We start from the raw sequence: 13,685 nt of genomic DNA, 5'->3' as shown, positions 1-13,685 counted from the left end.
GGATCAAGTTTTCCATGAAATTCTAGAACATCAACTAGAATGCAAAATATTTTTAGGAGAAATGTATCTTCTTTGGAGAACTCTTGCTAAATCAAAATGATGAGCTTGAGGAGCTTATGGAGGTATGTTTATTCTTATGTTTTTGTGGTGGATTGTTGTATTGGTCTCCTTTTAGACCTTCTACAATAACTTCATTGATTACTAAAACACCAGATGATGTTCTCTCACGATTTGTTATAGCAGGTTTTGATTCTTTCCATCTCTTCAATAAGCTTCAACAAGTACTCATCTCTCACAGAATTGTTGACATTCCTGTTAAAAATCTCCCTATTCTCACTGATATGATGGTGTCCTTGTACCAACTGGTGCAGAATCTTTTACAGCAAGAACTTTATGAAAAGCTCAATTATTTAACCAAAGATCAACAGTAGATGATCCTAACTCTAATGAAGGAGTTGAAGGAAGAGAATCTTGGATCTAAGCAATAACACCTAGTTTCTAAGTAATCACTTAACAAGATTGACAATCACACCATAAGCTGGAATTTTTTTGAATACCCTTCATTTCTAAAATTGTGATATAAGTCCCTTATAGTGACACTATTAGTAGTCAAATTTACTTTTGGGCTTAAGCCAAGTTGGAGGCCAAGAATCTTAAGATCCAAAGAAAATAAGAAAGGAAATACAAGCATGACACCTACACTAGTAAAGATTGTCTCTATTACAATCCTGACTCCACCACTACTAACTGAAGATATCATCCTCATTACTTATTAATCAACCAAAGTATTCACATACCCAAAGTAAAGAAAATAACCATGTTTCATTCATGCAAATAGCCTTCATAATTGGAATGTTTCTTCTCATTATATTTTTCAAATCCTTTTGCACTTCTTTTAGATAATTTGTTTACAGCATTTAATGGAAATATCCCTCATAATTGGAATGTTTCTTCTCATAATAGTTTCCAAAACTTTTTGCACGACTTCTAGATAATTTGTTTACTGCCATTATGCCTCTTATGTACTGTTCTGTGGTTGACATTCAATCTCCTGTACAACTGTTTCAATTACACAAGTTATCATCTACCATTAATCATACCCATAGTGTCATTTTACTGTTTTTTTTAATCTTTTTGAGACCATTTCCTATGGATATTGAGGTACATTTTTTGTTTCACTATTGATTTTTCTGTCATAATGCATGGAAGAATATTAGTGACATAAGGGAACACCATAAAGCCAAAGTTCCATGCTTTGATTTTGAAAAATCTAGACGGAATGGATTCAAAGAGCTTCTGGTTTCAGAGGATTCTGGCGTGGTAATTTCTTTCTCATTGTCATACGTTTTTTTTGTTAAAATTACTCCTTCACAAATTGTTTTAAAGAAGATTGCACCTGTAGGTCTTAAATTCCGCTCTTGTTGAATGTGTGAATTATTACTGGTCAAGTAAATCCATCTACATAATTTCTTGTACCTTAAGTTTATATGATTGGTTGAAATGAGGATATGATATATTTGCCTGTGACTTGTTAACTGTTTATTATAATTCCTATTTTCAGTTTATTGCAGGCTCAATTATAAGTTTCTCTTGCATTGCGTGTTAAGTTGCTTAAGGTTGTTAAATGTATACCGATTTTTCTTTCTCTTTCTTGAGAAATCTTTTTCTTATGTCTTTTTGCTGGGCATTGGAAATATCTCCCATGAATACCAGATGTTTTAAGGCTAGTTCTGTTTTTGCAGATTATTCCTTTTTATGTCATTTCAGTTAATATTCCCCTTCAATTTGCTTGTGCCCAATTTTCTTACATTCTATGAAGATCGTAGGAATGTGTGGAAACATAAGTTGCTCTAATATTTGCTGAAATTATGAAAGAATGTTAAGCCAGTACCAGTTTGCTAGTACTGGACCACTAATGCACTAGGTAGTATGCACTGGTCATGTCCTGACAAATAAAAGAGATCATTTTGTGAGACGTGGACCCTATTGTTTGGTACTATCCTTTATTACTCGCATATTTTGTATTTCAGGTGGTATAATATGATATTTTAGAACATATTCTGGTGGATTTTTTTTTATGACTATTGCACCTACCTAGACTAGCTATCATGAGCTTCACCGCAAATAATGATTGGGTGGTCTCTCAATACTTTGTAATGTGTAATACAGAGCTGATTTCATAAAATCGACAGAAAACATAATGAATTTTGTATGACCTTCATGGTTGGCTCAATAGTGAAGCAATGGTATGTTGAAATGATCCCAATTTGTTTCATATAGTGTGACAATTAAATGAGGTTTCTTTATTAAATATCTTTATAGGAAAAATTGCATTCATGCATTAGTTGGTGATTTTTTTTGAAGTAAGACGCATTATAATTTTGAGCATAGAGGAAAATGTGCACATAACTTATTGTGAATTGATTGTTACTTAATTAGGTAAATGCAGCCAACAACATAATTTTGCCACTCAACCAATATATATTCCTTATGAATCTAATTCAGGTTTGAAATCTCAGTCACACTTCCTAATATAGTCAAAGATTAACCTGTCTTATGCACACCACCCAATTTTGGTGGTTTCCCATAAACTAGCAAGGTATACTAGACAGTAATATGGTAGTTATGACCTTTGGTTTTATAAGCTATCTTGCCTTGTATATGACAACATAGGCATAGGGACCATGTCGTATAGGTTGGACACCTTACCATGTCGTATATGATCCACTATATATGGATGGTAAGGAACCACAATATGTTCGAGAGTGTAAGTTTGATGTAGAGGTGGTTTTCATAGCCAAGTTGGTTATCACATGATAGGTTTGCAGAATTGAGCAAGGATCGAATCTGGCAAAGACCGAGGAATTATCCTTCTATATGATGGCTAGATTTACTCCCTTCTAATGTTGTGGGGTAGTCATGGGGGGGCCGCTAGGTTGACAGATTTCACCCATGTAAGTTTGATGTAGAGGTGGTTTTCATGAAGATATAACTACATGTATACAGGTCCTTGGACATCTACTTAGACCTTAGACCTGATGCTTCATGAGATATGAGTAGCTATCCTTGGTCGACATTGTATATTTTGTTCACTGTATATACATTTACCTTTTCATTAAAAAACCTACTGATTAGTTAGATAAGTTACTTTTTGAAAATTCCAATGAAATAATTTTCCTTCAAGAGGTAGAAAAATCTTATTCAAAAGTATCATTTTACAAAAGATAAAAGCAATAAAAACATGAAAGAAACTAGAATAAAAAGAAACATTGCAATTGTACGAGCTTGAAGAAAAAAAATACACCATGGGATTGCACACTAAGGGACTATGAAAATAAGTGAATATAGTCTTATATTGAGATGTAGTAGTGTTGTTTTTAAAGTGCCCTTGTTTCCTCTATATATAGCCTTTAAACTTAGCTTGGATAAAGTTCACACAACTATTTTGTTTGAATCCTGCTGACTTAATTTCCCTTAATTTGATTGAAATGTCAAACACAGAAAAACTTATCTGCTAATATCTACCCATCTAGTTGTTTTAACAACTATTCAATCTACTTAAATATATGACAAAAAAAAAAGACAGCCCGGTGCACGAAGCTCCCGCCATGCGGGGTCCTGGGGAAGGATCCATTGTACGCAGTTTTACCCTGCTTTTTTTGCAAGAGGCTGTTTCCATGATTCGAACTCGTGACCTTTTGGTCATATGACAACAATTTTACCATTGCGCTAAGGCTCCCCTTCACTTAAATATATGACAATTGACTCAATTTTATTTAGTCAACATAAATAGATACCGTTATAGATCTTTTTGCTAATGGATAACATTTACAAATGACTTAGTTAGGTTTGACACTAAACTTATCCAACGAATGAGTCATTTACAAGTTGACTCAAGACCTTTTTCAGTCAACTTAATTTAAAAAAAAACAACTTATTTTTGACAGTTGATTGCTTAATAAAATTAAGCCACTTTAGTTGACTAAATCTACTTAAGCCACTTTAGTCTACTAAAATTAAAATAGAACCCCATCTGTTCACCATCAGAATATCTTCGATCCACTAAATTTGTTCAGTATCTTAACATATGATCATCAAATACAACCTAGAACACTTGTTCCTCGATGGAGTACACACTTGGTAGACCTTTGCATATAAAACAAACTCAAGATCATAGTCTCTCGTGATCTCTCGAGACTCACGTGTCTTCTTTCTTGCCATGATGCTTTCATTTCATCTTTTTAAAGCTTGGCCTACAAATCTTCATCCAAGGCATGTGCACTCTTTAAAATTTGTAACACATGTTGGTCTTCTCCATGTATTGGTCTTCTACTAACACTTATTGAACTACTCTTTTTGCTATGACCTCTTCTACTAATAACATTAACTCTCATGAACTTCTCCATCTGCCAAGACTTCTTAGACTTTTGTGAACATGTGTTAAACTTCTCAATTTTCCACAACCTCTTGGACTTCTTTAATTTGCCACCGCTACACCCATTGAATGAGCATTGCTTGTCAAGCTTCTTCATTAGCACACTTAACATCTTAGAATCAGAAAAAAAAAACTTAGGCATGATTCCTCTAACACTATGTACAATATTTTTTTTTTCATTTGTTTAAAAAATATATCAAGTAGTTTTATATTTGAGCACAATATAATCCATATATAGTCATAGTTGCTATGTTGTCTATATTTCTTTTAACAATATTAATTATATTAACTATAAGCTTACAATATGATATACAATAGTCCCTCGTGGTAGTTGACATTGGCATAATTTTTTGTTCCATCTGTGCACGACATGGTAGTAGAGGTAGCCATGACACTATGACGTCCACCTCGAGGTCACAAAGGCAACATCACAGTGCCCTCTTCATTATCATTTTATTTTTTATTATTAATTTAAATCCTTTCCCTTAATTTAAATTCCTCTCCTTGATCCTTTCTCTCTTAATTTTTTTTTTCCATTAATTGTTTTCTCCTTCATTATTTTTTTTTTCCTTTTGTCCGTTTAAGTGAGGAAAAAAATGAGGGTTAATTTTATTAATTTTACCTCCCTTACTGGGAGCTTTGTCCTTTGTTATTTTTTTCCTCCACCCTCCATGAGTGTAAATAGAAAGGAAAAAAGCTTGTTTACCATATTTAATGATCATAATTTTTTTCCCCTTCATCTATCCAAGAGATATACAAAGAAAAAAAATGACAATCAATCAAAGGGAGCACTTAAAGTTGTGGAATTCCAAAAAGACACACCTAACTTTCATATTTTCCTTCAATGCGTTGTTGGGTTTAAAAATCAGCATCACTGTTGTACTACTTTTTAAATTCACTTACTAATTCGCAAGACTTCCCAAGACACGTCTGGTTGCATGTTATTCAGATGATATTATTTTGGTAGATGAGACACGTGAAAGAGTAAATGCTAAGCTAGAATCTTGGGGAAACACTAGAAAGGAAAAGTTTTAAGCTTAGTAGATTAAAGATGGAATAAATATATGGAATTTAAGTTTAGCAATATATTAGAAGTAATGAAACAATTGTTAAGATAGAGAGAACGAGTTGTCCGGAACCGAGAGATTTAAATATTTAAGATCATTTTGCAAATGATGGAGGATCGAGAGAGATGTCTTACATACAGAAGCGGGATGTGTGGAATGGGCGTCGAGAGTGTTTTATGTGACCAGTAAGTACCTTTTAAACTTAAAGGTAAGTTCTATAAAACTGCAGTGGTGAATGTTGGGTTATGACTCGAGCACATTAGCAGAAGATGAGAGTTGCAGAGATGAGGATGTTAAGGTGGATGTGTGGACATACGAAGCTGGATAAAATAAGAAATGAGAGCGTTAGAGAGAATGTTGGAGTTGCATCTATTGAGGAAAAACTCTGAGAGACACATTTAAGATGGTACGGACATGTACTTAGACGACCAATAAATGCTCCAGTTAGGCGATGTGAAACTATGATAAACATGCATATCAAACGAGGAAGAGGAAGACCAAAAAAGACTTGATTAGTAATAATAAAAGAAGATAAAATTTATTTAAATATAGATGATGATATAATAGGAGATAGAGTTCAATGGCGTAAAAGGATTTATACAGCCGACCCCTCCTAGTGGGAAAAGACTTGGTTGTTGTTATTGTTGTTGTATATTTTTATTCAAAAAATAAATTGTATAGGCGCAGCACAATATGATATCGAAACCGTATCGCTCTAGTCATAGATTGAAACTTCAACACCACTCCAAATTTTAATCCTTCTTATAAAATATGTCAAAATTTAAAATTAAAACTTACGTATACTAAATAAATCAAACTAATCAACCTAAAACCTCAATTTAAATAAACCTTTATCTCATTTTACCATTAACTAATCTTCCTAAGGAATCCCAATAGATAAATGACAAAAGATTCCAAACATACAAAATGCATATTTAACCAATAAAAAATTATATTAAAGAAAAGTTACATGGTGGCATGAACAATACATAGATTTTACTTGTTGCTTATCAATTTTGCTAAATCATGATTAACTTTGACATGACCTGATTTCTATAAGCTAGGTATCATAATCAAATGCCATAAGATCCTTCATTATATAAACCTAAGCATCCACATAAACAACTTATGTTAAGGCTCTTTAAAACAATAACGTGGCTCCACACATGGTTTAAAATAGATTCATGTCCGTCAACCCTATTGAAATTTAGTGTCCCATCAGGTCACATATGCAGTACCCACGATACTATTTCATCCTTCTACAAAAGCTTCTTTTTTTCATAAGGCCACCTTGAACCCTTTGAATCTTTTTCTTTATTTTGCAACCCTCACCAATAGTCAGAAGTTATAACTTCTTCCTTTTGTAAGGCCTTTCTGATCCCAAGCATGTGTTTGCCTTCATTTAGAGTTTCCTCTAGGTAAGAGAAGTCTACTCTCTTCTTGTTCTTCTCTTTCTCCTTTCAATCCCATTCTTTTTAGTTGCCTTCAAAATTGCATGTTGGCATGCTTGACAGTGGTGACGTTAAAATTTGACAACTTTAAAAATGATTTATTAATCCTAATTTAACATATTTGGTGTTGCCTACATCAAGTTGATCAACCTTACTCAACTTGGCCAACTTGAATCATTTCCTAATATAGCCTAGATTGAGTTGGTCAAACTCTAATTTTGATGGACCACAATTGAACTCAAACCACAATAACTTAAACATAATGGATTAGGTTTAGCTCAATGATGAACCCAACACCTGCATGCTAAAGTTGATTGCAATGCAAGTATTGAAGTAGTTGATTGCTAACAAACAGGAAAGAGAAAATCCCTAAAATTTGTATCTATATAATCATAGGATAATAATCTTCTAAAACTCATGTCAAGTAACAAAATGAGGAGCACAGTGTCATTTTATCCCTATATGATCATGAAATTCGTATCCCTAGATAAGGAAGAAAATTATGGATCAAGGCAAGCCTCTAGGATGAAAAAAGTGTTGCGTTCTTATATCAGGAGGCTGCTAAGCTAATGCCAAGAAGATTGAATATCATGCTTCCAACTTTGACCTACAACTTGTGGCAACAATGAAGGAAGAAAGATCTACCAATAAGTGCTTAAGGACCTCTCTGTGAATGAAGGCAATAAGAAGCAAAAACTAACAAGGTAGAAGATGAGTTGAGTTATTCTCTCTACTTCATCGTTCATTTCAACAATAAAAAGTCCATGCTACCTCCATTGAGAGAATATAGAACAAGACAAGTAAAGAAACAGTACAGAGACAATAATACAAAGTAAAACCATGGCTAAACCAATGATAACAAGAACAAATTGGGCTACAAGCCCATGATAACAAGAACAATCTGGGCTACAAGCCAATAATACTAAGCTACAAACCAAGGATACAGAGAACAACCATGGCTACATGCCAGTGATACTTGAACAACTATGACTAGCAAGGACAATCATCGTTATATACCAATAATACCAACAACAATCATAGCTACAAGTATATGATACTTATACACTTAACATTTGTAATATGCTAATAAAATAAGGGGAGTGGTTATAAAAACGATCCTAACATTTTAAAATGCTATTTGTAATATTTTTTTAGCTACGGACCATACACCTGGTGTACATAAGTTCATATGTTCCATGCAATTTTCATAGCTTTTGCAATCACATATAGGTGTTTTCTGTGATATAACCCCAAGTAATATAGGTGTACATAAGTTCATTTATATTTCCAGCTAAATTCTCTTTAAGAAGATTATTTGTATTGTTTTCATACATAATTCCTCAACTGTGGGTAGGTACATTTTAGAGGATTGATAGTGCAATTGAGAAAAAAAGTTGCGAATCTAGAATATTTTTTCTAATCCCTTCAAATGATTACAATAGTTGCATCTACAAAGGCATCTTCCCATGTAGATGCCAAGAAGCTCAAGTAGTTCCGAGGTATACGTTTTTTCTCACAACTTGATGAGGATTCAGTAGTGGACTAGTGGCACAAATATGATATGCTAGTGAATGAGCTAGAGATCCAAGAAGATGATGATGACAAAGAATATATCAAACAAGAAACATCATAGGTACAGATGCATCCGTTATAAAAGGGGGTTTAAGAAAATTCAAAATAGGTCCAAATTTTAATAGACTATGATGATTTTTGAAATGTTATAAGATTTGGAGATGTGTCAAACAACCCAATCCTACATGAGCAAGTGTTAAAATTAGTGCTAGATTTGCATGCATTCACTTGGTAGTTTGTGGTTCAATATCTATCAAGTGCTTATTTGACTTGATCTAGAAATGAAAACATATTTTTTTTTTCCAAAGTCAAAAGAGGGTAGTTGAAGTGAAATTTAAGGGACTTAAAAGAGGTGATGGTGGCTGACTGATTTGAGCAAACCATAAGTGCATGGGTGTCGTTAAGTAATAAAGATTGAATCCATTGGGATTTGCGATTAAATACTAGCTTACTAATCAAACTTAATTATCCAGACCAAATCAGCGATGTAGAGTGACTAAAGAGAAAAGAGAAAAGAGAGAGAAAGACAGCTAGCTCGGAAGGCAATAAAGGCAGTAGAGATCCAGTAAGAGTAAACCCACGCAAATAGTAGAAATGCAATAAAGAAACAATAGCAAGGCAGAAAAGGGTGGGAGAGCAATTATAGGCCTTTCATTTCACTTCTATGCAAGTAAACAACTGATCTATGTTTGAAATCCTATCCTCAATGTTGACTTGTGTAGGTAGACTATCCTATATATCTAGCGTAAACTTTTGGAACTACACCGGTATATCGATCTCAATTATCGCTTATTTGTAGAGTAGACGAAATTAAAGATCGTAACCTAAGGACCCTGTCACGAGATCCCATGACCCCTAAATGACCATTCTCTTACTATGTGCAATAAATTAAGATGATCCATTAAACTCAATGACAGTCAGGGCTCTTCGCAGCATACCAATCTACTTTCGTAGCTGACTCTCCGCGTTTTGATTTTCTACGGGTCGAAGGGTTGGATTCTCCTTTCGGTTCATCCCTAAATCCTCGTGAGATATGAATCTTGTACTTTTGGCATCAAGATCGTGTTAACATAGTAGATCCGGACCACAATTCACATATCACATAATAAGAACAATCAAACTTGCTTAGATCATTAGAAATAACATTTACATCATATAGCTACTCCCTAATTGTAGAATCTAGAGTTTACCCCGTAAATGCAGGTTATAATCACATATCATTATCAAATCATAAAAATACAATTACAAGTTCAGAGAATCAGAGAAATGAGAGAAAATGCTTAGGTTTGATCAAAGAATCTTCCTCGCTCCTCTCGATCCATCCTTGAAGCGGAGATGACGTTAGATTCACCCAAGATCACCTCCTGAAGCTTCCTAGGCGTCCTTGGACAACCCTATATCAAGATCCCCTTTCAAAATGGAGAGGTTAACTTAAATAGGCATTGGAGCTAGCGGAAACCCAATATGGGCCGTGCCCGACGACATGGGCGCTTGTGTCGGGGGGCGGCTGCTGCAGAACATATGCGAACATGGCCCGTGCCTTTGGGCATGGGCACTCATGTTCGGTGATAGAACTTGAGCATGACCCGTGCCACTAAGCCTGGATCTAGTGGCTGAATGGAATATGGCCCTTGCACTGGGCACGAGCACCTATGTAGAAGCACCTGAAAGGAACACGAATTGTATCGCTGGGCATGGGCACCTGTGTTTAGCTCTAGAAGCTTTCCACCTTGATCTTTAATCTTCATTCTCGCTCCATTTCGCATCCTAACATAAGAAATACAAAAGAGCAGTATCCCAAAATAAAAATGTACTGAAATGAAATATAAGCAGATGAAATTATGAAATATATACATGCAAAGTAGGTCAAGAGATGTGTCAAAACATATAAAAATCTCTATATAAAATAAGCACATCAAAATCCCTCGTGTCTCAGTTTTATATGAGTCGGAGGGTCGGGTTCTCCTTTCGGTTCATCCCCGAACCCTCGTGGGATATGAATCTTATGCTTTTGGCATCGAGATTGTATTAATATAGTAGATCCGAACCACAATTCACAATAAGAACGATCAAACTTGCTTAGATCATTAGAACTAGCGTTTGCATCACATTAAGCTACTCCCTAATCCTAGAATCCAGAGTTTACCCCATAAACGCGGGGTTACAATCACAGATCATGATCAAATCACAGAAATCCGACTACAAGTTCAGAAAATGAAATGAGAGAAAATGCTTAGGCTTGATCGAAGAATCTTCCTACTCGCTGCTCTCGATCCATCCTTGAAATGTAAATGGCATTGGATCCACTCAAGAACGCCTCCTGAAGCTTCCCAGGGGGTCCTTGGATGACTACAAATCGAGATCCCTTTTCCAAATAGAGGGGTTGGCTTAAATAGGCATTGGAGCGGAAGCTTGACAGGGCCGTGCCCAACGGCACGGGCGTCCATGTCGGGTGCGGCTGCTTCAGAACACGGGCAAACACGGCCCGTGCTACTAGGCTCGAGAGCCCATGTTCGATGCTGGAACTAGAGCATGACCTGAGTCGCTGGGCATGAGCACCGGTGTAGAAGCACTAGAAAGGAACACAACCTGTGCTGTTGGGCACGGGCGCCCATGTTCAGCTTCGGAAGTTTTTCGTCTTGATCTTCAATCTTCAGCCTCGTTCCATTTTGTGCCCTAACACCAAAAATATACGTTTGCAGTATCCCATAATAGAAATGTATTGAAATGAAACATAAACAAATGAAATCATGAAATATATGCATATAAAGTAGGTCAAGATATGCATCAAAACATATCAAAATCCCTAATAAGCACATCATTGACTAACCATCAAACATATTCAGAGGGTTGCATAAGTGTCTGGAGGTAAAGGTCCATGGTATACTTTAAGCATTGATCCAATTTAAAATTAATCTTGATATTTTCTGCATCTTAAAGATTCACTCTAACCTTAGGTTTTGTCTTTCAACAGATTCGCCATAGTGCCTCTTTTACTTCTCAGAGCAGATTGACAAACTCGGGTTTTCAATCATCTGGCTCAAGCAATCCATCACACTTCTGGTAGGAAACCACTCATAAAATCATACATCTAGCAAAACTAGAGAAGTTGCAAAGATTTTTATGGTGCAAATAGGACACAAGTAACAATGAAACAACTCAATTTGAGGGAGAAGACATTAATTGGTAAGTTCACTAGAATCTTGTTTGTAGTGTCTAAAATGCTTAAATATTCTATGATTTATTGACAACTTGAGGTATTAGTTAGTGTGACTCCAAAAATGAATTGTTTCCCCTTTTTGGTCCAACTATTTCACGGGTGATGGAAGAATAAATCAAGGCCTACAATCTCATTCTGATCATGGTATCTATAGTTCTTTTGCTGAAACATAAAGTGTTGGTCATGTTGATGCCTGTTCCAAGCCTTAATAGTATTTCGGTGGGAAAAAAAATGAAGAAGAATGGACCAAGGGTCCAATGTCGAGCCTGAGCCCTAATTGTGTGCGTGTGTGTGTGGGGTTGGATGAGGAAACTTGAGTCCTCAATGTGGAAGAAGAAGAACATAATAGTCCTCGTGTCTCCTGTAGTGAGATAACTTGTGTCACTTTGAGATGTTTTGGATGAGAAGAAGTCAGGGTGATGTTCCGTGTTCAGGATATATGTTGACAAAGACGTATTTCAGTGTGCTTGCTCTAGAGAAGTAGAGAGATAATTGAAGATGCTGTGGGTTAATGTCTCAGCCCAGCTCCCCATTCTGGTTGGTGGCTGAATAAAATGTTTTGCCCATGCTGATTGGCATAGAATGGTCTTTAAAACTAGGAGTTCATCCAATCCCTAATGCATAAGATCAATGAAAGTCACTGGCCATCCTTCAATTAGCTTGAAAACCAACAGTGTAGATTAGACACCAAGGAAAAAAAGACTAAATCTTTCTAACACATTATGTTATGATGATTTGAATGCCTGCATAATGGCCTCAAATTGTCTCCTTTTAAACAATTTCTCTTTGCTTTCTTCTTTATTCACCATGTGGTTCATGGCGCACCATTCTGTGCTTGAGCATATGAAACCATGCAATCTCCTAATTTTTCTTAAATTCTTACAAAGTTGTTTATCCTAATTGCTCACTTTCTTTTGTGTGTCTTTTACTGCACAGGTGATTTTTGAGGGCATATATGCACTACATCCAAATATTAGGAAGTCACTTGACTTTTGGATTGCTGTTGTGAGGATTATGACCTTACACATGCTCTATGTTATGTCCTATCATTGTTTATATACATGTAACTCAATTGTGTTGTATGTTTTTTTTTTCCTTTACAAGGTTGGTGGTGTTCATTCACACCTTATTGCGAGAGTTCAAAGAGACAAGAATCGTGTTGGCTGTTCTATATTTCAGAATGAGATAATGACAACTGTTTTCCCTATGTTTCAGCAACACATTGAACCACATCTTGTTCATGCACATGTTGGTACAACCAGAATTTTTCAACTTGAACTGATTCCTCTGTTTCTACACTTCTAGTTGTCTGCTTCATGAGCCATATTCTCATGCAGCTTAAAATTCGCAATGATTTTGATCCTGTACTTTCTCCTGAGAGTTCCTTATTTGTACTTAAAAGTAACAAGCAGGTGAGCTATTATTTCTATTAATTTTTTTTATCCTATAGTCTGATGTAGTAAATTGTAATTAATATTTTTGCCCTTAACAATCATTAGGTATCAAACCCAGACCTACTTAAAGTGCTTGACCCTGGAAAAGTTTGCAGCTCCGTTCAGAACTTCATTGATGTTTATTTAAGGCTTCCTGGAGTGCATTCAAATGGGCAGCTCGCAGAAGGAGATTGTATTCGTGTCAGATTGTGTGAAGGAAGATTTGCGTTGTTAATACGAGAGGTCTGGATCAATGATATTCAGTTTTATGTTTTTCCTGTTTCTGAATAACCTTACCATTATTTTTCTTTGAATCTTAAGCCTATAAGAGAGGGGAATTTCATCATACAACCGAAAGTAGATTTTGACATCAGTGTGAGCACTGTTGCTGGCCTTCTAAAACTTGGGTGAGTTGCTCAATAGTCAGATTCCTAAGAGCATTTTTCTTCTCATTTCATTTTTCTTTTCTTTGTTAAATGTCTATTTAATTAGAATCATAAACCACTC

The 13,685-nt window shown here is 35.5% G+C and overlaps 1 protein-coding gene across 6 annotated transcripts in view; it reads left to right on the top strand.

Annotated features, from left to right (window-relative positions):
* The window catches only part of LOC122030082, an 86,468-nt gene that overhangs the window by 46,524 nt on the left and 26,259 nt on the right, over window positions 1-13,685 (top strand). For all 6 annotated transcript variants that reach the window (XM_042589233.1, XM_042589232.1, XM_042589234.1 and 3 more), the window contains 6 exons: window positions 1,210-1,320; window positions 12,682-12,750; window positions 12,850-12,993; window positions 13,083-13,157; window positions 13,245-13,421; window positions 13,500-13,585. In XM_042589233.1, the coding sequence (XP_042445167.1) occupies window positions 1,210-1,320; window positions 12,682-12,750; window positions 12,850-12,993; window positions 13,083-13,157; window positions 13,245-13,421; window positions 13,500-13,585 (662 nt within the window). The remainder of the gene's footprint in view (window positions 1-1,209; window positions 1,321-12,681; window positions 12,751-12,849; window positions 12,994-13,082; window positions 13,158-13,244; window positions 13,422-13,499; window positions 13,586-13,685) is intronic.

This window comes from Zingiber officinale, chromosome 10B (assembly GCF_018446385.1).
Source record: "Zingiber officinale cultivar Zhangliang chromosome 10B, Zo_v1.1, whole genome shotgun sequence".
In the NCBI taxonomy this organism is placed as follows: Eukaryota; Viridiplantae; Streptophyta; class Magnoliopsida; order Zingiberales; family Zingiberaceae; genus Zingiber; species Zingiber officinale.
The sequence above is the reverse complement of the archived record's forward strand: the minus strand, read 5'-3'. Positions and strand labels throughout refer to the sequence as shown.